The sequence below is a fragment of the Kogia breviceps genome, chromosome 6 (genome assembly GCF_026419965.1).
Source record: "Kogia breviceps isolate mKogBre1 chromosome 6, mKogBre1 haplotype 1, whole genome shotgun sequence".
Taxonomy (NCBI): domain Eukaryota; kingdom Metazoa; phylum Chordata; class Mammalia; order Artiodactyla; family Physeteridae; genus Kogia; species Kogia breviceps.
The window spans coordinates 10425947-10450902 of NC_081315.1; the positions used below are offsets into that span (position 1 = coordinate 10425947).

The 24956-nt window shown below is 37.2% G+C and overlaps 1 protein-coding gene across 13 annotated transcripts in view; it reads left to right on the plus strand.

Annotated features, from left to right (window-relative positions):
* CCSER1 (coiled-coil serine rich protein 1) overlaps window positions 1–24956 on the plus strand; it is a 1267249-nt gene that overhangs the window by 584243 nt on the left and 658050 nt on the right. For all 13 annotated transcript variants that reach the window (XR_010840963.1, XM_067035510.1, XM_059067337.2 and 10 more), the window contains one exon: window positions 12249–12332. Coding sequence is in view for 12 of the 13 variants with exons in the window: in XM_067035510.1 (XP_066891611.1) it covers window positions 12249–12332 (84 nt within the window). In the remaining variant the exon portion in view is untranslated. The remainder of the gene's footprint in view (window positions 1–12248; window positions 12333–24956) is intronic.

Genomic DNA, 24956 nt, shown 5'->3' on the forward strand with positions numbered 1-24956 from the left:
GGTATGTACGGTATGACTGCTAATTTTCCGTTTTCAAGGATGTTTTCTTTTAACTAGCTGGGCTGGGACGGGATGAGGATGGGGTATGGGTATCAGGGCATTTATTTACCTTTTCTCCCATGCCTGGAGTTGATTATTTTTCTTACCATATTTTGATTTCATGTGAAAAAGAATTTGGACAATTGCATGTCTCCGTGAACTTTATCACATACTGATTAGCAGTCAAAGTGAATTTGACTTTGATGAGACTGACTTGTCTAGACATTTTAATCAGTGTCAGGTTGCTGGAATGTGGTGGTGCTTCTAACTGTGTGATTGTGGCCGCCCTAGCATTTGCACAAAAGGCACGACAAGAGGCTCTGGGGTCCATTCGAGTGATTAGGTGAGTGGGACATAAAGGTGAGAAATACTGTACTGCAAACATGGACTTAAGGAGACACCTACACCTCTTCACTTGCTCAAGAATCAGATAGTGATTCAATATGCAAAGATAAGAATGCTTTACATTTATAACTTAAAGGAATAAAGAACCACTGCTACGTTAGATATGCTAAGAAACCCATAGTAGCATAATCACCTTATGTTAGAAACAATGATAAGCATTTGAAGAGTTTTAAGGGTAGGAGACATAGTAGAAAAAGGTCATGGTTTATGTACTCTCTTTTTTTGTCTTTTTTATTTGCTCATTTATTATTCAAAAAATCATATCAATTCAATTACATATAATCTATAAGAAGGTCTAGCAGTTGAAAACTGTTATGTCTGCGTATTGGTTTCCTAGGGCTGCTGTAATGAAGTACCACAAACTAAGTAGCTTAAACGACAGAAATTTATTGTCTCAGAGTTCTGGAGCTAGAATTGGAGATCAAGGTGTCAGCAGAACTGTGCTGCCTTTGGAGGCGCTGAAGAAGGATATGCCCCAGGTCTCTCTCCTAGCTACGAGTAGTTTCTTGGTTTGTGACAGCATAACTCCAGTCGTCACATGGTGCTCTTTTCCTGTGCGTTCCTCTGTGTCCAGATTTCTCCTTTTTATAAAGACACAGGTTGTATTGCATTAGGGGCCTCCCCTATTCCACTAGCTCCTCGTCTTAACCAGTTACATCTGTAGTGACTCTGTTTCCAATAAGGTCACACTATGAGGTACTGGGGCTTAGTATTTTAACATATGGGTTTTAAGGGGACACATTCAATTCTTAACAATCTGTCACGTATTTCAAGTTGTTTAAAGAGAGGATCTTTTATCATTGAAGCACTGTCAACAAAAGATTATTTCATTTCCTTCTGTTCATGGGTATTTCTCTGCCTACTGAAAGCTTGTATCTCTTCCTGTGTACTATATCGCATCCCTTAGCTCTTGAAGGATTTTCCTCTTGCAGTTATTCCTTCTTTCACCTGTATTTTTTACCTTCTCCCTTCTTACTGAATCATTCTCATCAGTCTTTAAACCTGTTCAAGCTTTTCCATCTAATACACACACGCACACACCCCATCTCAATCCTATTAGCTACCATTCTTCACTCTTGGAAGCAGCTTGCGTTTTGACAGGTGTGTAGTCAGTAACTCCTCGTCTCTCCTTCATCTTCAGTTTCCTTCCGAGCCCACCGTCATCTGAATTCTGCTTCTAACGTACCCCCGGAAACTGCTTTGGGACAGTCCACAGTGACTGATTGTTTTTGAGAAACCCTCACTTTACTTCATCTTTGCTGCATCCAACATCATCGACCTCCCTCTCCTTCTTAAAGGTATTTCCTGTCTTGGCTGTTATGACACCAGGCTTTCCTCATTGTCCACTTCTTCATTTTCAGTTTTCTTCACAATCACTTCTTTTCATCTTTCAATTATTGATTGTTCCACTACATCAATAGATTGGTAGTTTCCAAATTTCATTTCCTGACCACATCTCTCTCTCTCTTTGAGCCCATGCTTACATAGCCAATGCATACTATATTTCTTCAGCTGGATGTCACAAGGGACCTTAATATTAAACTTGGTGTCTTTCCTGCATCTTAAATTCTTCCACCTCAAATTGTATTTGCTCTTAAACAGGAATGAGTGATACTTACATCCTCTGAATAGACCTGCCAGAAACTTAATGTCATCTTTGACTCTCTCCTCTCCTCTTTCCCTTCCACTCCACACATTTCTGGTAGAGTCCGCCTTCTAAATAGCTTTCAAATCCACTCCTACAGCCCCATTCTAGTTTAAATTCGAACGATTTCTTACATCGATTATTAAAACAGCCTCTTATCTGTCTCTAGTCTTGGTTCCCTCCAGCCCATTCTCCGTACCGTACCCAGAATAAGCTGCATACACTTAATTCTGATCATACCATTTCATGGCTTGAAAGTTCTTTATTGATAGGCCAAACCCTTCTGAATAAAACTTGATTCATTATCATGGCAAAAGTGGCGTGTATGACTTGGTTCTCAGGTGTCGCTTTGTGTATACCTCTCCACACCGTTGTTCTGAAATACTTTCCCCAAACTCCTGCAGTTGTCTTCTCTGCCTCCAGGAGTTCTAAAGGTCCTGCATTTGAAAACACTTGCCTTTCTTTTTATTTAGTTATTTATAAAAAAGTAGAGCATTCCTGTGCAACCCATCAGAAACCTTAATGGCATCAAGCAAAGAAACAATTACCTTAGCCCGCATCCTGCTAACAGATGCACACAGTAAATCGAGAGAAAGCACAGATGCTCACAGACACGGCTCAAAGCTATGGCAGCCTGACGCCAAGAAGGAGCTTAGCGGTGCTGCTCTTGCTGCTTGGGGCCCACGCTGCCTCTGTAACATCGCCCTGAGTAATAAATGCTGAACGTTGTTTGCCTTTTTCACCTTTTTTTGTAAAAGTGAAAATCCTCTTCAGATTTCTTTTGGTTAGCAAACCGGGTACTGATATAGGTCCTTATGAAAGTGAACTGGCGTAAAGCAAACTTTTGAAGAGTAGGGGATAACCATACAGACTTGGTCACTCAAACACTTTTAAGTTTTTTTGTCAGAGCCTCACGAGGCTGAAATTAAGGTATCAGTCAGCTGCACTCTCATCTGGAGCGAGGGTGTCTTCCAAGCCATTCCTGTCCTTGGAAGAATTCACTTACCTGGCTTTGGAGGTTTGAGGTACCGTTTCTTTGCTGGAAGCCTCTCTCATCTCCATACTGTCTCCCTACACACAGGACCCTCTCTGTCCTCAAAGCAGCAGGAGTGAGTCAAGTTCTCACACTCTGAGGACGCCTGACCTCTTTCTCATGTGACTCATTAGGGCTCCTGTGACTAGATTAGGCCCACTCAGATCATCTCCCTATTCTAACGTCAACTGTACCAAAGACCATAATACAACCGCAAGAGTGATATCTTGTCATACCCACAGATTCTGGAAATGGAGGCAGGAAAACTTTGGGGTGCCATTTTAGACATTCTACCTATGACAGCCTGACTATAGTTGTTTCCTTTATATATACTTGAATGGTTCTCACTGCAGGGGAAAAAATAATAATAATAAAAATAAATAAATATATATATATACATACATATATATATGTATGTATATATATATATATATGGCCATGAGCCCCATTTTATGAAAAAAGCTCTGAGAAGTAGTACAGACCACTACCGAGCTATACTGGTTCTGTGTTAATGCAGGCAGACTTGGGTTTACTCCAGTAATAATTGTTTTCTAGTTCTACAGCATAAGAAAGTTGTTAAAACACTGAAAATGCGGTTAAAAACACCTTCCTGGTAAAAATGTTGTGAGTACCCACCGCCGATGTATGCAAAGAATTTGGTATTATTTCCGAATTTCAACAAATTGTAGTTTTCTTATTAGTAATTGATTTATTCAGGATCACACAGCCAAGTGGTGCCACAGCAAAGACTCAGACGCACGTCTTCTCGGTCTCAACTGAGTGACATCAAGAGGTAACATGGGTGGGCTGTGACGAAGGGAGAGAGTGGCAGGGACATATACACACTATCAAATGTAAATTAGATAGCTAGTGGGAAGCTGCTGCATAGCACAGGGAGATCACCTCTGTGCTTTGTGACCACCTAGAGGGGTGGGATAGGGAGGGTGGGAGAGAGGGTGATGCAAGAGGGAAGAGATATGGGAACATATGTATATGTATAACTGATTCAGTTTGTTGTAAAGGAAAAACTAACACACTATTGTAAAACAATTATACTCCAATAAAGATGTTAAAAAAAAAAAAGAGGTAACATGAAAAACAATGATAGATTTGTAAGTTTTGTTCTATATTAGATTTTAGTTTTTAAGATAGTTTAGTGTTGCTTAATGATAATCTAAAACTTCCCAGTACTCTTTAATTTACAGAATCTTTGAGACAAAAATTTTGTTTTGTAATGGAAGTTAAATTATATAGTTGGTCTCAGTACACGGGCATTCAGTGCATAAGCAACCATCAAAAGTAAGAATCTGCCTGCCGATGCAGGGGACGTGGGTTTGCGCCCTAGTCCAGGAAGATCCCACATGCCGAGAAGCAACTAAGCCCGTGTGCAACAACTACTGAGCCTGCGCTCTAGAGCCCGCGAGCCACAACTCCTGAGCCTGCGCTCTAGAGCCCGCGAGCCACAACTCCTGAGCCTGCGCTCTAGAGCCCGCGAGCCACAGCTGCTGAGCCTGCGTTCTAGAGCCCGCGAGCCACAACTGCTGAGCCTGTGTTCTAGAGCCCATGCTCTGCAACAAGAGAAGCCGCAGCACTGAGAAGCCCGAGCACCACAACAAAGAGTAGTCCCTGTTCGCCGCAACTAGAGAAAGCCCGCGCGCAGCAACGAAGACGCAATGCAGCCACAAATAAATAAAATACAATATTTAAAAAAAAAACAAAAAAACAAGTCCTGTGTATCCTGGCTCCTCCCCTCGGCTCCTAGGAGCAGTTTCTCAGAGTTACCTGAAACGCTGTCTCCCGGGCTGCAGTCCTCATTTTGCCCCAAATAAAGCTAACTCACAACTCTCATGCTGTGCATATATATATATATATATATATATATATATTTTTTTTTTTTTTTTTAAGTCAACAGCACTTATAGGTGAGGAATGGGGTGTGTTTGATGTCTTTGATTACTTTTGTTCCTAGCAACTAAAGTTCATTGCTTTGTCCACACATAATTCTCTTAGTTTATTCAGGGTATTGAGAGATAAGATGTCCCCTACTCCTCACATAAATCATGAAAAGCAAGTAAGCATGCCTTCGTAACAGAAAGGAACTTTGAACAGGCTGTTTTTAGCCTTTTCATTTTTTTTTTCTTGTATAGTCTACATTGTGGGAAGGGTCACTTAAAACAATTGCTTACCTTCTTTAAGAAATACAAGTACAATGTGACAAGCGTGTCTGTCTTCCATGAGGAAAAAAAAAAAATGCTGGCAATTTTTGGATAATCCCGAGACCTCTTAAAAATACTTATTTCCCCAAGACTTTTATATCAAGCCAGTAAATGGGACAAATTAATATTACTTTATCACTTGTTGACTTTCTCTGTTGAGAAGCTCATTGTTGGTGAGTCTGTAAAGACATTTACGTCTTAAGTATAATTCGTAATTGATGTTGGTGAAACCCATGGCGTTAGGAGATCAGGAAACTAATTTGTCATGCCTACTAACTCATTAAGACACTGAGAAATTTTTCATCCTTCTACCTGCAAAATACTATCATTTGAAGAAGGCTTTAGAAAATGAAATATAAATGTTTGTTTTTTTAATTTTCACCAAGAATGCTTTATGAAACAAAGAACAGAATAGTGAAAACTTTGAGTAAATATTTTTTGTCAGGATTATGGCTTAACATGCTCTGTCTACTTACTGTATAGAAAAAATTATGTAAGATGTAGAACATTATATTAGAAGAGTTATGCAACCCAAGTTTTTCTTATTAATACAAGAAAGTGAATCTAAGCAGACTCTAACAACTTGGAAAAGACAAGGCCATAGTCTCATGGAACTGCTTTGACATCTTAGCAAATTTCTCAGTGGAGGCTACTGTTTTTAACTATTCCAAAAATTGTCCGAATACAATGAATTTTGTAGAGAGGCTAATGAACATAACTTAAGGGTCTTGGTATTATTATTATTAATGGTTTCCTTTAATTTGACCTTTGCTACCCTTGTCTTCCCTGCTTCATTTCTATGAGTAAACTCCTACTTATCCTAGAAATGTACCATTTTGTTCAATAATTGGTCAAAAAAGATTCTGACAGCAAAAAAATTCTGTGCATAGAAGTGTTTTATAAATTATAAAGTCCCTGTAAAAATATAAGGATTGTTATCATTATCTTGAGTGATGGGGATCAGTAAGAAGTTTTAGGATTTCCTAAGAGGAACTACTTGCAAATGAAAAGATTATGTTGATATCCATTCTCTTCTTTAATTGCTTGAAAATCATAGCCAATATACCAGTGTGTCAAGGGATAATGCTGTTTACCTGATTGATTTACATGCTAAAAAATACATTTCTAAGATGCTCACTTTGACCACCTATTATGTTTTTTAAAATTTTTATATTTCTATGAAAACAATTTTTTTTAAAAACACACTTATTGTAAATCAGTGGAATGTTAGTTCATCTCTTGTCAATGACTTTATTAAATCAAATCTAAAATCTTTTTTAATTGAATGTTTGTAAAAAGAATTTTGTAGCATCATGTAGCAGTTATTGATACTTAAATGATTTATAAAATATTTTTTAAATTATTTTAAAGTAAATAATGGAGAATTAGAGTGGTGTTTTTTTTTTTTTGTTTTTTTTTTGTTTTTTTTTTTTTCCGGTACACGGGCCTCTCACTGTTGTGGCCTCTCCCGTTGCAGAGCACAGGCTCCGGATGCGCAGGCTCAGCGGCCATGGCTCACAGGCCCAGCCGCCTGGGGCACGAACCCGTGTCCCCTGCATCGGCAGGCAGATTCTCAACCACTGTGCCACCAGGGAAGCCCAGAGTAGTGTTTTTATTAACTTTGTTTTCAGTGTTTGAAAGGCAGGTTCTCTTGTGGCCCTGTATATATGATTATATGCCTGCACTATTTCACTAGCTATCCAGGTGTTGCAGATAACATGCTACTTTAAAGTTAACATAAGAATCACATGAGGTCAGTTATTTAGGTAGAGCTGCAAAATACATTGTCAATTATTATATATTTTGTGTTTTCCAATCTCTGCCCTGCTGTCCACTCCTACCATATTCCTATTTATTTTTTCTCTTTTATCACTTGTTCATAACAGTCTGTCCTTGTTTACTCTGATAGAATTGTCTGTTTCCTTTATTTTTTAATCTTTTAACGTTTCCATTTACAAGAATGAGGAAACAGCTTGTAAATCATAAAGGAAAGCCCTCCAGAGAGGACCTCCAGAAGTCTATAAATAGAAAGAGAGTCATAATGACTCAGTACCAATTCTGATATGTTTTTGTAACTAGTAGCCAAGAACTATGTTCATAATTTTACCTGAAGAATTATGTGGGGGTTTGTGAGTTAGAAATTATTATTTGATTTTTTAATCTGCATTTCTGATTCCTGCATAAGATCGTTTTCAAGGTGATTTACAGTCTCCACTTGCCTTTAATTTCTTGGTACTTGATTTCTGTTCATACAAGTCTTAAAGAAGGAGGTGATTCTAATTCAGGCAAAAACAAATTATAGAATATATGGGACTGGAGTCAGCTAACTGAATTTGGGACAAATTAACCAAATATTCATGTATCTAGATCTAACGTTCCAAACTTAGAAAATAAAAGTAGAATAAGATAATTTTTAAGGAACTTTTATATTTGTATTTCTGATTCTCCAGTAGGTTATATAATGAAAATATAAATATTCCTTTTACACATTGAAATGAGCTATTTTAAAAATTAGCTTATATATTTTTATACAACTATAATGAGTCATAATTTACACTAATTCTACCAATTTGCAGTTTGTCCATATATTCTGGTGATCTCTATAACAAATAGTCTCAAAATGTAATGGCGTAAAACTATACTTTTATTGTGTTCACAATTTTTTAAGTCAGGAATTTGGGAATGATTCAACTCAGGCAGTTATGGTGAGATATTGGTTGGGGCTTTGGTCACCTAAAGACTCCACTGGGCTAGATATTCAAGATGACTCACTCTCATGGCTGGCAATTGATTGTGAGTTTCCTTAAGCAGCTGTCAAAGGAAGTGAAATGTAGCTTGTACTTCTCAGCATGACTGCCGTGTTCTTTCTGCAGGGGAGGAACCTGAGAGGAGCATTCTAAGAGACCAGTCCTGGAAACAAATCTGATCTAGCCCTGAGAATCACTCAATTACTCACATTGTATTCCCTTGGTCAAGCAAGGCCATAAGACCAACCCAGATCCAAGGAGAGAGCATGAGATTCCATCTTTCATTAGGAATAGTAGCAAAGGATTTGTAGCCACTTTTAATCTACCATACTATGACTTCCATATTTATGAGTAATTATCAAATTAGGAAATATAGAATTGAATTTTAGTCCTAGAATTAATTATACTTGACTGAGAAACAGAGGATGCCATAATTATTCAATTATATATTTTCATAACTAATATGCATTTAAATAAGCACAAGGTTAAATTGCTTACATTAGCCTAAGGGTTAATGGAAAACCTTATTTTAAAAACCAAGATACTAAAATCCTGTTAATTCTACATATCAATAGGATTTCTAACTCAATAGATCATCCTATCAAATATGTCTGAGAATTTTGCAAATATATTGAGGGGATATCGATTCATCTGAGAGTAGCCTTCATTTTAGTAAGTATTGTTTTCATCTTGTGTGTTAGATATTTCTATGAATTTTGCCACATGTACATATAACAACTAAAAACAAAACTCTAGGTAACTATGATTCATTTGCAAAGTCATTCATAGAGAAGGATTTTATAAATTTACTTCTGATGACATACAATGAATACTTAATATGTTATTCCATAAATAAGTGCAAATGATATATTAGTACCAACCTGGTTTAAAGCTGTGAGATTAAAAACTTCTTGAAAAAGCTTCCCAGGGAAAAAAATCGGAGAATTTTGTAAAGTGAGCATGATTTTGGAAAGCCAAGTTTCTTTACAATTCCTATTAGCCACAATATAGGTAAATCTTCACTTTAAATGAATTCATTGACAAAATATTAATTAATATACAAAAATATTCCTGCTAATTATTCAACAAAAAACAGTTGGAGTAGATTCTGGCTGAGGCTCGGATCCCCTTTCAATAAAGGACTCACTACCCAGCTGAAAGTCCTATGGTTTAGCTGACTGTCTCCAGCTGAACTCAATCTCTTCGCTTGTTAGTGTGAGACAATGAATAACATGACAGCAGCTGAGATCTAGTTCTTGAGGCAGCTCCCAACCAATGACTGAACAGGGAGTGGTACAAGAGCCCACCCACTTTTCCTCCACACGGGATTCCTCTCCTAGGCAGCCTTGGCGCTGGAGCTCCTCGTGTAGGTGGTAGCAGATTTGTCAGGTATGAATCATGGTCCAATGTCCCTCTGTCCAATTCTGATTCTTCTTTTTTTTTCACATGGGTTTATTCTTTTGTGTGTGTGTGTGTGTGTGGTACGCGGGCCTCTCACTGTTGTGGCCTCTCCCGTTGCGGAGCACAGGCTCCGGACGCGCAGGCGCAGCGGCCACGGCTCACGGGCCCAGCCTCTCCGCGGCACGTGGGATCCTCCCGGACCGGGGCACGAACCCGCGTCCCCCGCATCGGCAGGCGGACTCTCAACCACTGCGCCCCCAGGGAAGCCCAGGAATATGTATTTTAACAAGATACGCCTGCCTCTCAATGCTGTGGCCTCTCCCGTTGCGGAGCACAGGCTCCGGATGCGCAAGCGCAGCGGCCATGGCTCACGGGCCCAGCCGCTCCGCGGCACGTGGGATCTTCCCGGACCGGGGCACGAACCCGTGTTCCCTGCATCGGCAGGCGGACTCTCAACCACTGCGCCACCAGGGAAGCCTGGGTTTATTCTTTAATAAACCTTTTGTACTCTTAACTCTACCTCAATATTTGTTTCCTAGAGAAAATGTGACAATGTTCTATCTTATGAAGGGAGTTAGTTTTTCTTAAGTGGGATATTAGGCAAGACTGGGCATATAAGCAGGAATACAGTAGCGTTTTTGTCATCAGATAGTTTATAGTCTGGTGTTATCAACCTCCGTGATAATGTCCATGGCGCTCAAAGAAGTTAATTAGCTAGCACAAAGCCACAGAGAGGGTTCATGGTAGTACCAAGGATTTGACCTTAGATGTCTCTGATTCTAAGGGACATGATGGTTTTTCTAACTTACCTTTTAAGCCTGCAAACTTTTTCTTTGCATTATGGAGCAAGCTAAGCTTTTTTACCATTAACATTGTAACATTAATATTTAGAATCTATGAAAATAAATATTAAAATGTTGGGTACAAACTCTACCCATGAAAGCCCATGATTTAGGGAAGAAACGGGACTACTACGAAATAAAAGGAACAGAGATAATTAGTATCTCCCAATCAGCTGGCTGTCAGCAAATGAAAGGAGATATTAGTAAATTTGAATCATATGTTCTATATTGCTTAAAATAGAAACAAATTAACACCATGAGAACCAGAATAAACAAATACTCTGTTTATTTTAATCCATTAGCTGTTTTCTCCCTTGCCAGCTCAGGTAAGGTTAACAGATTCAGAAAAAGTGGGAATTCTCTTGTTTATACTGTTTATCTGCTAAGTTATTGGAAGCCAACGTGGATTTGAACATCTTCCGTGTGTCAATTACAACGCTTGGTGCTGGTAATATGCTAATGAAATAGTCTATCTGCTCAAGTGAGTAAGGGAAACTAGTCTAATGAGGGAAGGAAACAAGCAAACAACACTTGAAGTATTAGTACTGTATGAAATGATGTGTGATTCAGACGCTATGGAGCATGCCATCACCCTCAAGGGAAGCATAACTCAGCCAACAAGGGAAGGCTCCCTGCTGGAATAAGGAATAATGCTTGAAATGCCTCCTAGATCATGAGAAATTGTGGGAGATAGAGAGATGCAGTGTAACCCAGAGATGTGTATGTGGAAAAGAAGGAGACATGAAACAACATTCCGCAGCTCGATTCTGTAGGAATGAGCCCTGGTTGTAAGAAAGTTGGAAATGAAAAACTGACGCTCCAGAAATACGCAAGTAGTTGAGAATGAAAGGTACCATATGCTATGCTAAAGAGTTTTGACTTTTTTTTTTTTTCCCTAAAGTGATTAGCTGTTAGTTACATAAGAAATCATGTAATTAATTCCCAGTTAGGAAAATATCTCTGGCAGATAGGGAAGGTGATAGACACAGAACCAGTTCAGGGACTTAACTGCAGTAAGTCAGATAAGAAGCAGTGGATACCTAGAGTAAGTCCATGAGGAGTAGAAAGGAGTGAGTGCAGGAAATACCAAGGAAACAGATCAAAGAATTGGGTACCAGCTTGGGTTCAGAGTGAGTGTGAGCTGAGTATGGGATGCTTTTCTAGCTATTTTAGGGAATAAGATAATGAGAGAAATAACTAGAAATGATTTTTGAAGTAGGAAAAGAGGTTGAGATGAAGTTTGAGTTGGAATGTCCATGGGAAAATGCTGAGTATATGCTCAGGAAGTAGTTCTTTTTGTGGGTTGAAGCTTGGAAGATAAGTCTAGATTAAGCATTTGTTAGATGAGAGTTTCCAGCGTAGATTAATAGAGGTCATGGATGTGGATGTGTTGTGTTTGTGGGGACTGTAGCTGAATGTTCATGAAGAGTGACAAGGTTAAATACCCAAAGACCGAGCTCTAGTGAAAGGGATAAATGTTACAGATATATCATTAAAAATAAAGACTATAACATGGCCCTTCATTTGAGAATTAATATCTAATTATAAGAGGAATAAATGGTAGGTAAACTATCTCTTTTGAAGTATAGTTATTTTTATTCCACTGATTATGCACAGGAATGGGAGGACAGAATTTAGGATGCATCCCTGATTTCTGTCTTAGACAACTAAATGAACAAAGAGAAATCAAAAGAAAAGGCTATCAGAAAAAATGTATGTGTATGTATCATATATAGCGTAGTATCTTTGGATACATTAGTTTGTTTTGCAACATAGAGTATATTATGAAAAATATCAGACTGTAGAGAAAATTTCAGTTTTATTAGTCATATGCAATTATCTCCCACTGCATGAAGCTAACTTATCAAGAGCAAAGTGAAAGGTCTAAGCGTATTATGCTGTCTCTTTGATGTTTTTATAGGATATAATGAAAGATGAATGTTCAATGCTGAAGCTGCAGCTGAAAGAGAAGGACGAACTAATTTCCCAACTTCAGGAAGAACTGGTAAGTGTGAACAGTATTTGGCCCCACGGGTGTATTTTCCTTGCAAAGTTATTTGCTATAAACCCTACAACTTATTTTATTAACACTAAAATTATTAGTGATTTAAAAAATGTTAGTGATTCAATCTGATTATCAATTTTATAATCCTACAGTAATGAAGATTTGACAGTCTGAAAAAGAGAATGTTTTATAATATGTATTGAACTTTACATAATTCCAGAAACAGATTACTGACCCAGAATTAGGCATTTCAGGTGTACCTTTCAAAAAATCGTGAAGGCTAAGGCCACATTTTATTTTGTAAAGTGCAAGATTTAACTCCATACTGCCATACCTAGAGACACAATCATGTAATATGACGCAAAGTACTCAATAATTTTGCTAACAAAAGAAAATTTTACTGTTACATAAAGGTATCAAAAATGCATTAACCTAATGAGATGTTTTGTTAATATAGATATTATATAAATCCTAAATTATCTAAAAATTAGACAAAAATATGAAATGTATAGTTCATGTTTTCAGAGTGTTCTTTAGATGTGACATAAATGTATTAAATCATACTTTCATAACATGAAAACACATTTGGTAGGTAACAATAGCAGTGGGCATTACTTTTTCAAGTATGTGTTCTCAACATATATATACATATATATATGAATAGCATTTTGCAATATAACACATTTGATCTGGATAGAAATAAAAAATGAGTTCTCCAAAACAAAACTGAGGAAGTAATGAGAAATTTAAAAAAATGAATCATTCTTAAGAATACCAATAAAATAAAGACATACTATACAATAAGAGGCCCTGACTCATTATCAAGATCCAAAAACAAACCCTAGTCAATAATGTTCTTTATGATGATTTAATATTTGACTACATTAACAATGTATTACATAATTATTAAGTAAATTAAATGACAAAACATTTTATAGACCATCAAGCTTTTGAGAACTTTTCTGAAAACATGAGTGAGATAGCATACAAACTTAGAGTGTATTTTATTGACTCTTGACAACTGCCAAAGCTTTACTGAAACTTGACCTTTAGACTGTGTTTCATGACTGGGTTTGATGCTGATTATTGGTCCCATGAGCATTTTCTTGTCACTTTAGTAACCCATTGACCCATATCTGTTACTTAAGATAGTAATAGACTTACAGACAAAAGGAACATGTCTTAACACTACTCGAATAACCTTTTATAAGTAAGTAATTTATTTATAATATGAACTTTATTACATAAAGAGAACATTACTATATATAACTATAGGTATGTATTATGTAATCAAGCTTTATCTTTGAGTTGACTAAAATCATATGTAGATATTTATAAAGGGATGCCTAGAATTATTAGTTTTAACACAGCAGAAAATGCATTTACTCTGCCAGGAAAAGCATATTTTGGATAATTAACTCAGAAAGAAGTGTTCATTTTTTTCCCCCAACATTAGTTATGATCAGATTTAAAACTTAGCCTATACAAGAAATCAGACCTTCATTTGAATGAAATGAGAAAGAAAATGATTACTTCCAGAGCCAATGTTACATAGCTATAATTAAGATAATTTAGTGCCCCTCCCTCCACAAAAGTCCTCTGTTGGTTGATCTAGTAAAATGAGATGCGAGTGTTTTCTTTTGCGTGGTTTTTGTTTTTGTTTTAAGCTTGAATTACCCAGATTGACTTCTTAGCTTCTGAAATTTCCCAGGTAATAGTCAAGGTAACATTTTAATTTTGTGCTGTGTAGTTTGCATCGTCATCTTAAATAGTTCAACAAAGGAGATTGAAAATAGTTTGTTTCATTAAAGACAACTGTACCTAAAGAGAAGTGTATAGGTGATTTAGGAACTTAAGGAAGAAGAAACATTGTTAAAAGAAAAAGTCATCATTAAAACTGGACTTGGGGCATATGGACAAGGTGGCAATCACATAAAAGTAATGTAAGCCACTTGGATCGATTCAAAATTAGGTCCTAGTATTTCTGATTCTGATAAGTGACTTGTGACATTCTGACAATGTAGACATTAAATTTAACATTTTCAAATTTAGATAGGTAAAGTTTAAATTTCACAACATTTTAGGAACCAGTTTCCTGTACCCTGCTATAACCACAATCTGTAAGAATTTAGTTTAGTTTTATTACGGGTTTCTCATTTCTTAACCACTGCTATTATCATCAGCAGTTTACCTACATATACACTATAAATCAAATTTAGATGTAATTATACCAATAAAGAGTTTATATCCAACTTAATAAAGTTATTTTAATATAATTTAGCCTCACTTTGATATTTTCAGTTTAAAAAAGTGGAGTGTGGGGTTGGCGGCGAAAGAAGTTTTTATACCACTTAAAAATTTTTTTATTGAGGTGACATTGGTGTATAACATTTTATGTTTCACGTGGACAACATTACATTTCTGCTTCTGTAGACTACAGCATCCTCCCCACCAGAAATTTACTTTCCATCTGTCACCACAGTTGATTCCCTTTATTCATTTTGCCCTCTCCCAGTGCTTCTTTCTCCTCTGGTAACCAATACTCTGTACTCTATCTATGTATGTTTTTGTTTGGTTTGGGGTGTGTGTGTGTGTGTGTGTGTGTGTGTGTGTGTGTGTGTGTGTGTGTGTGTGTGTGTGTGTGTGTGTGTTTTGTTAGTTTTTTGATATTCCACATGAGTGAAATCATATGGTATTTGTATTCTCCATCTGACTTTTTTTACTTAGCATAATACACTCTCAGGGTCCAGCCACGTGGTCATAAATGGCAAGATTTCATCTTTTTTTTTTATGGCTGAGTGATATTCCATTGTGTATAGATACAATATCTTCTCTACTCACTCGTTCATTGATGGACACTTAGTTTGTTTCCATATCTTGGCTATTGTGAATAATGCTGCAGTGAACATAGGGGTAAATTTATCTTTTCGAATTAGCGTTTTCATATTCTTTGGTTAAATACCCAGAAGTGGTGTTACCAAACTCAGGTTTGGCTGCTCGCTGCTCAAAAGCTGATAATCCAAGGGGCAAGTGTCAATAGAAGGGAAAGGTGCTTTAATCAGAAAAGCCTGCAATGTGGGGAGAAGGTGGACTGCTTGTCCTGAGTCCAACTCCAAATATTCTCCTTGGTCATGACCGTTTTTAAAGGGGAAAAGGGGGAAGAATCTCAGTGAATCGTTGAGGCAGAAGGTTGGATTCTGCATCTTTCTCCCTTGCGTGCAGACTGTCTGACAGTCTTTACATGTTATCTTGCCTGTGTGATCTGCCTGCAGGATTGCTAAGGGGGCTGTGGCAGGTGGAGAGCTACTCATTTTTTAACTGCTTAATTTTTCATTCTTTTTATCCATGAAAAAAATCAACAGGCATAGTGTACATGTAGGAGAGCATAAGTCAGGAGTTAGGTTAAATTGCCTACTGATCTCATTCCTATAATTAGGTTCTCTTAAAGTGAGAGGGGAACAGAAATGGGCAAACAGGAAAGAGGCAGAAGAGCTGCTTTCAGTGGGATAATTGGAGCATATGGTCATTCTATTAACTTTTTGTGGACTCTCCATGCTGTTTTCCATAGTGGCTGCACCCACTTTCATTTCCACTAACAGTGTATGAGAATTCCCTTTTCTCCACATCCAGCCAACAATGTTGTTTCTTGCCTTTTTGATAATAACCATTCTAACAGGTGTGAGGTAATAACTCATTGTGGTTTTGATTTACATTTCTCTAGTATTTGGTGATATTGAACATCTTTATGTGCCTATTTGGCCATCTGTATATCTTCTTTGGAGAAATGTCTATTCAGTTTCTCTGCCCATTTTTAAATTGGGCTGTTTTATAATATTGAGTTGTATGCATTCTTTATATATTTTGGATATTAACCCATTATCGGATATATGATTTGTAAAGATCTTCCTCCATTCAATAGCTTGTGTTTCATTTTGACAATTTTCCTTTATTGTGCAGGAGATTTTTAGTTTGATGTAGTCCAATTTGCTTATTTATCCTCTTGTTTCTAGATATGTCTCCTCAGACAAGGGAAAGATATTGCTATGACTAATGTCAGTGTTTTGCTTATGTTTTTTTTTAAACATCTTTATTGGAGTATAACTGTTTTACAATAGTGTGTTAGTTTTTCCTTTACAACAAAGTGAATCAGTTATACATATGTTCCCATATCTCCTCCCTCTTGCGTCTCCCTCTCTCCCACCCTCCCTATCCCACCCCTCTAGGTGGTCACAAAGCACAGAGGTGATCTCCCTGTGCTATGCGGCAGCTTCCCACTAGCTATCTAATTTACATTTGATAGTGTATATATGTGCCGGCCACTCTCTCACTTCATCACAGCTTACCCTTCCCCCTCCCCATATCCTCAAGTCCATGCTCTAGTAAGTCTGTGTTTTATTCCAGTCCTACCACTAATCTCTTCATGACATTTTTTTTTTTCCCTTAGAGTCCATATATGTGTGTTAGCATACGGTATTTGTTTTTCCTCCTTCTGACTTACTTCACTCTGTATGACAGACTCCAGGTCCATCCACCTCATTATAAATAACTCAGTTTCATTTCTTTTTATGGCTGAGTAATATTCCATTGTATATATGTGCCACATCTTCTTTATCCATTCATCTGTTGATGGACACTTAGGTTGCTTCCATGTCCTGGCTATTGTAAATAGAGCTGCAATGAACATTTTGGTACATGAGTCTTTTTGAATTATGGTTTTCTCAGGGTATATGCCCAGTAGTGGGATTGCTGGGTCCTATGGTAGTTCTATTTGTAGTTTTTTAAGGAACCTCCATACTGTTCTCCATAGTGGCTGTATCAATTTACATTCCCACCAGCAGTGCAAGAGGGTTCCCTTTTCTCCACACCCTCTCCAGCATTTATTGTTTCTAGAGTTTTTGATGATGGCCAATCTGACTGGTTGCTTATGTTTTCTCCTAGGATTTTTATGGTTTCAGGTCTTACATTCAAGTCTTTGATCCACTGTGAGTTGATTTTTGTGTGTGGTGTGAGATAGTGGTCTAGTTTCTTTTTTTGTACATGGCTGTTCACTTTTCCTAGTACAATTTGAAGAGACTATCCTTTCTCCATTGTATATTCTCTGCTCCTCATCATAAATTGTGTCCATATACAGGTGGATTTATTTCTGGGCTCTCAGTTCTGTTCCATTAATCTATGTATCTGTTTTTCTGCCAGCACCATGCTGTTTTGATGACTATGGCTTTGCAGTAGTTTGAAATCAGGAAGTGTGATAACTTGAGCTTTGCTCTTTATTCTCGGGATTGCTATGGCTATTCGGTGTCTTCTTTGGTTCCATGTTAATTTTATTGTTTTATTTTTGTTTTATTTCTGTGACATGTCTTGGGATTTTGATAGGGATCAAAATTGAATTGAATCTACATTGAATCTATAGATTGCTTCAGATTATAGGGACATTTTAGCAATGTTAACTTTTCCAATTCATGAACACAGAATATGTTTACATTTGTGTCTTCAATTTCTTTCTTTTAACCTCTGGTTAAATTTATTCCTAGGTATATTATTCTTTCGTTATCTTACATGGGATTGTTAATTTCTTCTTGCTCATTGTTAGCACACACAAGTACAACAGATTTTTATGTTTTTGTACCCTACAATCTTATTGTATTTGTTTATTCCTAACTTTTTTTGTAGAGACTTTAGGGTTTTATGTATATAAAGGTTTTCTGTATATAAAAAATCATGTCATGCACAAATAGTGACAGTTTCACTTCTTCCTTTCTAGTTTGGATGTGTTTTATTTATTTTTCTTGCCTAATCGCTCTGGCTAGATTCAGTAATATGTTGAATAAAAGTTAGAGTAGGCATCCTTTGCTTATTCTTGATTTTAGAAGGATCGCTTTCAGTTTTTCACCATTGACTGCAATGTTAGCTGTGGGTTTGTCATGTATGGCCTTTATTATGTTGAAGTATCTCTTCCTTCTATAACCACTTTATTGAAAGTTTTTTTATCATAAATCTGTATTAAATTTTGTCAAATGCTTTTTCTGCATGTATTGAGATGATATGGCTTTTATCCTTTTGTTAATGTACTGTATCATTAGGTTTTTTGGGTTTTTTTGGTTGTCTTTAGTGTATATTAAACTACATTTCTGGAATAAATCCCACTTGATCATTGTGTATAATCATTTTAATGTATTATTGTATTTGGTTTGCTAATATTTTGTTGAGGTTTTTTTTTTTTTTTTTTTTTTTTTTTTACGCGGGCCTCTCACTGTTGTGGCCTCTCCCGTTGCGGAGCACGGGCTCCAGACGCGCAGGCTCAGCGTCCATGGCTCACGGGCCCAGCTACTCCGTGGCACGTGGGATCCTCCCAGACTGGGGCACGAACCCGTGTGCCCTGCATTGGCAGGCGGACTCTCAACCACTGCGCCACCAGGGAAGCCCTTGTTGAGGATTTTTACATCTATGTTCATAGGAGATATTGGCCTGTAATTTTCTTTTTATGTGTCTGATTTTGATATCATTTGGTAAGATGAGTTAGCATGCATTCCTTTCTCTTCAATGTTTTGGAAGAGTTTGAGAAGGATGAGTATTAAATCTTAATCTTTGGTAGAATTCAGCTGTGAAGTTGTATAGTCCTGGGCTTTTATTTTTTGGGAGGTTTTTGATTATAGTTTCAACTTCTGCACTGGTTGTATGATTTGAAGAATGTGTCCTTTTATTCTCAGTTGTCTTCTGTATTTCTGTGGTATCTTATCATTTCTCCTTTTCTGATTGTATTTATCAGGGCCTTGCTTTTTTCTCAGTGGATATAGCTAGACTTGTAAATTGTTTTTCAAAGAACTAGCTCTTAGTCTGAATCTTTTGTATTGTCTTTTTAGTCTCTATTTCATTTATTACCACTCTATTTATGTTCTTCCTTCCACTGATCTGGGGCTTCATTTGTTCTTTTTCTAGTTCCTTTAGGTATAAGATTAGATTGTTTATTTGAGTTTTTTCCTGTTTCTTGAGGAAAGCCTGTCTTGCTGTAAACTTCCCTCTTAGTACCACTTTTGCTGCATCTCATAGATTTTTGGCATGTTTTCATTTTCATTTGCCTTCAGGTATTTTTTTAAAAAGTTTATCCTTTGATTCCTTCATTGACCCAATAGTTGTTCTGTAGCATGTTGTTCAGTCTTCACTTATTTGTGACTTTTCCAGATTTCTTCTTGTCATTGATTTTTAGTTTCATAGCATTATGATTGGAAAAGATGCTTGATATGATTTCAATATTCTAAATTTATTGACCTGTGTCTCAACATATGGTCTTTCCTTGAAGGTTCCATGTATAGTTGAAGAATGTGTATTTTGCTGCATTTGGATGGAACATTCTGTACAAATCTATCAAATCCAATTAGTCTAACATTTCATTTAAGGCTGTTTCCTTGTTGACTGGATGATCTATCCATTCATGTGAGCAGGATGTTTAAAGTCCCCTACTATTATTATGTTGCTGTAAATTTCTCTCTTTAGGTCTGTTTATAATTGTTTTCTATATTTTGATGCTCACATGTTAAGTACATATATATTAATAACTGTTACATCTTCTTGATGGATTGTCCCCTTTATGATTATGTACTGTCCATCTTTCTCTCATTACCCTTTTTGTCTTGAAGTCTGTTTTGTCTGAGTGTGGCTATCCTTCTTTCTTTTGGCTGCCATTTGCTTGGAGTATCATCTCTGATCCTTTCAGTTTGAGCCTATGTTTGTCTTTAGAGCTGAGATGTTGCCTGGAGACAGCATATATTTGGATCTTGTTTTTTAATCTATCCACATACTCCCTTTTGATAAGTTCAGTTTATTTACATTTAGGGTGATTATTGATGAGGACTTAGTACTGCCATTTATCTTGTATTTTCTGGTTGCTCTATATCTCCATTGTTTTCCCTTGTGTTTCTGTAGGACATTTTAGTTTGATGGTTTTCTATGATTTTCTCCATTTTCTTTTGTGTCTCTGCTCTAGATTTATGTTTTGTAGTTACCAAGAGGTTTGTATAAAATGTCTCATAGACAGAACGAACAGTCCTTTTTTCTGCGAATAGCATCTTCATTTGCCTATACAGGTTCCATCCTTTTCCCTCTTCCCCTTTTCTGTTTTTGTTGTCTCAAATTATCCTTTTTTATGTTGTGAGTTTGTTACCAAATTAAAGTAGCTATGTTTTTTCCACCCTTTTAACCTTTATGCTATAATAAAGTATTAAAAACCTATTCTGATAGAGTTGCAGTTTTCTGATTCTATCACCTTACTTGAAGTTGTGTGTGTTTTGTCATCTTGTTTGTGGTAGAAGAGCTCCTTTTGACAGTTATAAGACAGGTTTAGTGGTGAACTCCCTCAGCTTTTGTCTGGGAAGGTCTTTAATTCTCTTTTGTATCTGAATGAATGATAAATTTTCTAGTTAGAGTGTTCTTGGCTGGCAGTTTTTATCTTTCAATATTGAGTATGTCATTCCACTCCCTCCTAGCCTGTGGAGTTTCTGCTGAGAAGTCTGCTCATAGCCTAATGTGGGTACCTTTGTAAGGAAGCTTTTTTCCTTTATTCCCTGACTGCCTTTAAAATTCTTTCTTTGTCATTGACTTTTGACAGTTTTCATATAATGTGTCTTGGAAAAGGTCTTTTTTGCACTGAGGTAATTAGGTGATCTCTTAGCTTCATGTGCTTGTACATTCAGTTCCTTCACCAGGTTTGGAAAGTCCTTAGCTATTACTTCTTTAAACTCTCTGATCCCTTCTTCTCCTTCTGGGATACCCATTAGCCTAATATTTTCCCTTCCTAATAGAGTCAGCAATTATAGAAATTGCTCATTTAAAAAAAAATCTTAATTCTTTCCTCTTCTACTTGTATCATTTCTAGATATCTATCTGCAAGCTTGTGAATATTCTCCTCCATATGGCCTGTTCTTTTTCCAGTACTTTCTAATGCATTCTTCGTCTCACTTATTGAATTCTTCTGCTCCAGAATTCATTTGGTTATTTCTGAGTTTCAGTCTCTTTAGTAAAGTATTCCTTCTCTTCATTAATTTTCTTCATGAGCTCATTGAACTGCCTGAGCTTTTTTTCTTGTGGCTCATTGAGTTTCTTCCTGAAAGCTATTCTGAATTCAATCAAGTAGATTACAGTATTCCATGCCTTTAAGTTTGGTTTCTGTAGAATCGTCACTTTGATTTTTGTTGTACAGTGTTACTGTGGTTCTTCAAGGAGCTGGAGTTCTTACTATGCCAGCGCTTCTGTAGTAACAGACACCTTTCTTTAGGTAAAGCTGGTTTTTGTTTTTGTTTTTTTTAATTGATTCTAATGATTAACAGGTTAGAAATTAGAGGCCTTTCTTATTTTTCGGTAAGTGGCACTAGAGCACAAGCTGCTTTGCTTCGTTACCCAAGCTGCCTCTGGTTATCTATGAGAATGGGTACTTACACCCTCCACCATGTTTGTCAGAAGTGTCACCCAGTGCCCCCTCAGTATTATTATTTGCATCTTTGCGGGCATTGTTACCCTGCTGTTGCGGTGCTACTGGTGCCAATATCTGGGGCACTGGGGTGGTGGGCTCTTCTGTTGAGTCTGAATCACAGGCTCTGATGCCTCATGGGGAGGAAGTGAGTTGGGGGAAGAGCCAAGATCACATGGGTGCTTCTGTCATGTCTGGTATCATCAGGCTCAGGGGCTCTGCTGCTGTGGGCAGGGGGTTAGCAGGCCAGAATCATGGGCACTTCTCTGGCTAAAGGGATGGGGTGCCAGCCTTGCTGCTGCTACTGCCAAGTTACCTGTGGTGACTGGGGCCAGGAGGACGGAGTCTTGTCCCGTCTCCCCTACTGCTACCAGCTTCTCTGGGGCTGTGGGCTCAGGCACCATCTCCACTGTTCCCCGGGTCCCGCCACCTCTGTGTTCCAGACCACCCACCTTTAAGTGTACAGATGTGTGTAATTATCTGGCCTCCTGTTTTTGTTGGGCAGAGGTACGTTTTGAGTTATGGGTGTTTTACTGACTGTAGATTAAAGGGAAGACACAAAAAAAAAACTTGCTTCATCACAATGATGACGTTACTACAAAAGAGATGTTTTTAAAGGCAAGATCTTTGGTTAATTTTTTTATCTTGTAGAGCAGGGTTCCTCAACACCACTGTTGACATTTGGGTCAGTTGTGCTTTATAACTGGTCCTGTGCAGTGTCAGATATTTAGCAGCATGCCTGACCTCTCCTCTCTAGATGTCAGTAGTACCCTCCAGGCAATGCCAAATGTCCCTGGAGGCAGATTTGCTCCCAGTTGAAAACCATTGCTTTAGAGGTATATTATACTACAGTCTCCAGTTAGATGTTGATCCAGTATCATACAATTTATCTGTTGGTACTCAGTAAAAAGTTCTGCAGAAGGGCTGGATCTCTTTTACTATCACATAAATAGCTATTTGAATGCTGTTTTAGGCCACTAGGTCTGCCATAACAAAATACCATAGACTGGGTAGCTTAAACAGAAATTTATTTTCTCACAGTCCTGGAAGCTAGAAGTCCAAGATCAGAGCGCCAGCATGGTTGGGTTCTGGTGAAAGCTCTTTTTGGCTTACGGATGGCTTCTAGCTGTGTGTTCGTGTGGCTTCTGCTGAGTGCATGTGCGCGGAGATGAGGGGAGGGAGAAAGGGGGTGTAAGTTTTGTTCCTTCTTATAAGGGCACTAATCTCATCATGAGGACCCAGCCCTCATGACCTTGTCTAAGCTTGCACATCTCCCAAAGACCCCTATCTCCAAATACCATCGCATTGAGTGTTAGGGCTTCACCATATAAACTTGGGAGAGATGTCATTTAGTCCATAGCACATACTGTTCATGTTCATTTCTGTTTAATAGCAAGTAAAAATGTGGACAAAAGTCTTTTATTTTTCAAGCATTAAATGTGCATTTCAAACATCATTCTTTCTCTACTGTATGACCTCAGAATTATTACCTTGGTTCTTTTCTTTCTTGCTGGGTAGGTGGACTTTACAAAGCACAAATATACTTAGAAACTCAATTTTTATTTTAGATTATATATTAATATTTGAGCAAATTATCTACATTATTAACTGAATTCATAACATGAGTGTATTTTGTAGTCATACTTTCAGTTTATCCCTTTCTATTCTTTTTAAAAAGAAAACATAGTGGTTTGTATCTTGGGAATAATTTCAAGATGTTTGAGATTATTATCCCTGAAATTTGCGTGTATCAGTTACATCAGTGAAATTTACTGAGTTTTTTTTTTAAACAGATAATCATTTGTACACTTTAGGATGTCTAAGGGGATATTAAATATTAGAATATCAGAGTGTTCTAGGGTTGTATATGTGGTGGGGCAGGTAATTGGGGAACACGAGGGATATAGTCTTTAGGCAAGAGTTTTGGGCATGATAAACAGGAAGGAACTAGTTCTTATATGGGACATTTACTCAACTGCTTTGTAATAGAACAAAATCTCCACTGCTATGAGGTAATGCGAAGGGCACTTGCTAGCCATATCTATGTGACATGGACTATGTAAATAGTATTTTTTATTTGGATAGTTATACCTTGTATTGGTTTTACAAAATGTGTCCAAAAAAATTTGGAATAACTCAAACAACATTTGAAATTATCTCAACTTTAAGACATCTTTCCCATTAAATGAGATTTTTAAAATTATTTTACTTCTCTTTCCTCCCTTAGAAACTGATATGAATTTTACTGAGCTTGTTGAGGACTTAATGACTTTAGTACTTTTAGTTGGTTTTCCCTTGAAACATTTTTTTTCTTTCAAAAGAACTGTTTGTGACTTACATTTGTAAATACATAGTGACAATATTTTCTATTAGATTTAAATTATGTATAGTATAACATTTATTATTACAGATCACCGTTTCCACTCCTCTTGATCTTTCTCCATTTTATGGACTCTTCTGATTCTTTTATGGCTTGGTTAGAATCCTTTCCCAAGTATTAAGATGGGGTATTAAAGATGTAGTCTCTAAATCTTTGAATATCTCTTTACCTTGAAAGATGAAGGAAACTGCTATAGATTGAAATGTGTCCCCCCAAATTCACATGTTGAAGTGCTACTCTCCAATGTGACTGTGTTTGGAGTATGCTTTTAGGAGGTCATTAGGTTAAATGAAGTCATAAGGGTAAAGTCCTAATTCAGTAGCATTAGTGGCCTTGTGAGAAGAAGAATAGAGAGAAATCTCTCTTTCCATGCATGGGTGCTGAGGAGAGTCCATATGAGCATACAGCAAGAAGGCAGCCATCTACAAGCCAGAAAGAACTCTTGCTAAAACCTGACCATGCTGGCACCTTGGTTTTTTGTTGTTCACGTGTCATTGTGTCATATAACATTTGTATTGCACATGAAGTGGCCTGTCCTTCATGTTTTGCTTCCTAAGGTCTTTGTTCCTCTTAAGATCCACTATTATTTTCTTTTGCTTATTTCTCAGTACTAAGGTAAAGGTTATGAAAAATGTAACCCTCAGATAGTCAGAGGCCCACTAGAATCTGCTTCTGCTGGCTGGTGACAACAAACAAATTTGAAGGATATTGGACAATAGTCTTTCTTTTGTGACACTCTCAGGTTTCCTCAGTTACAAATGGTAAAACACTGTTGGCCAATCTG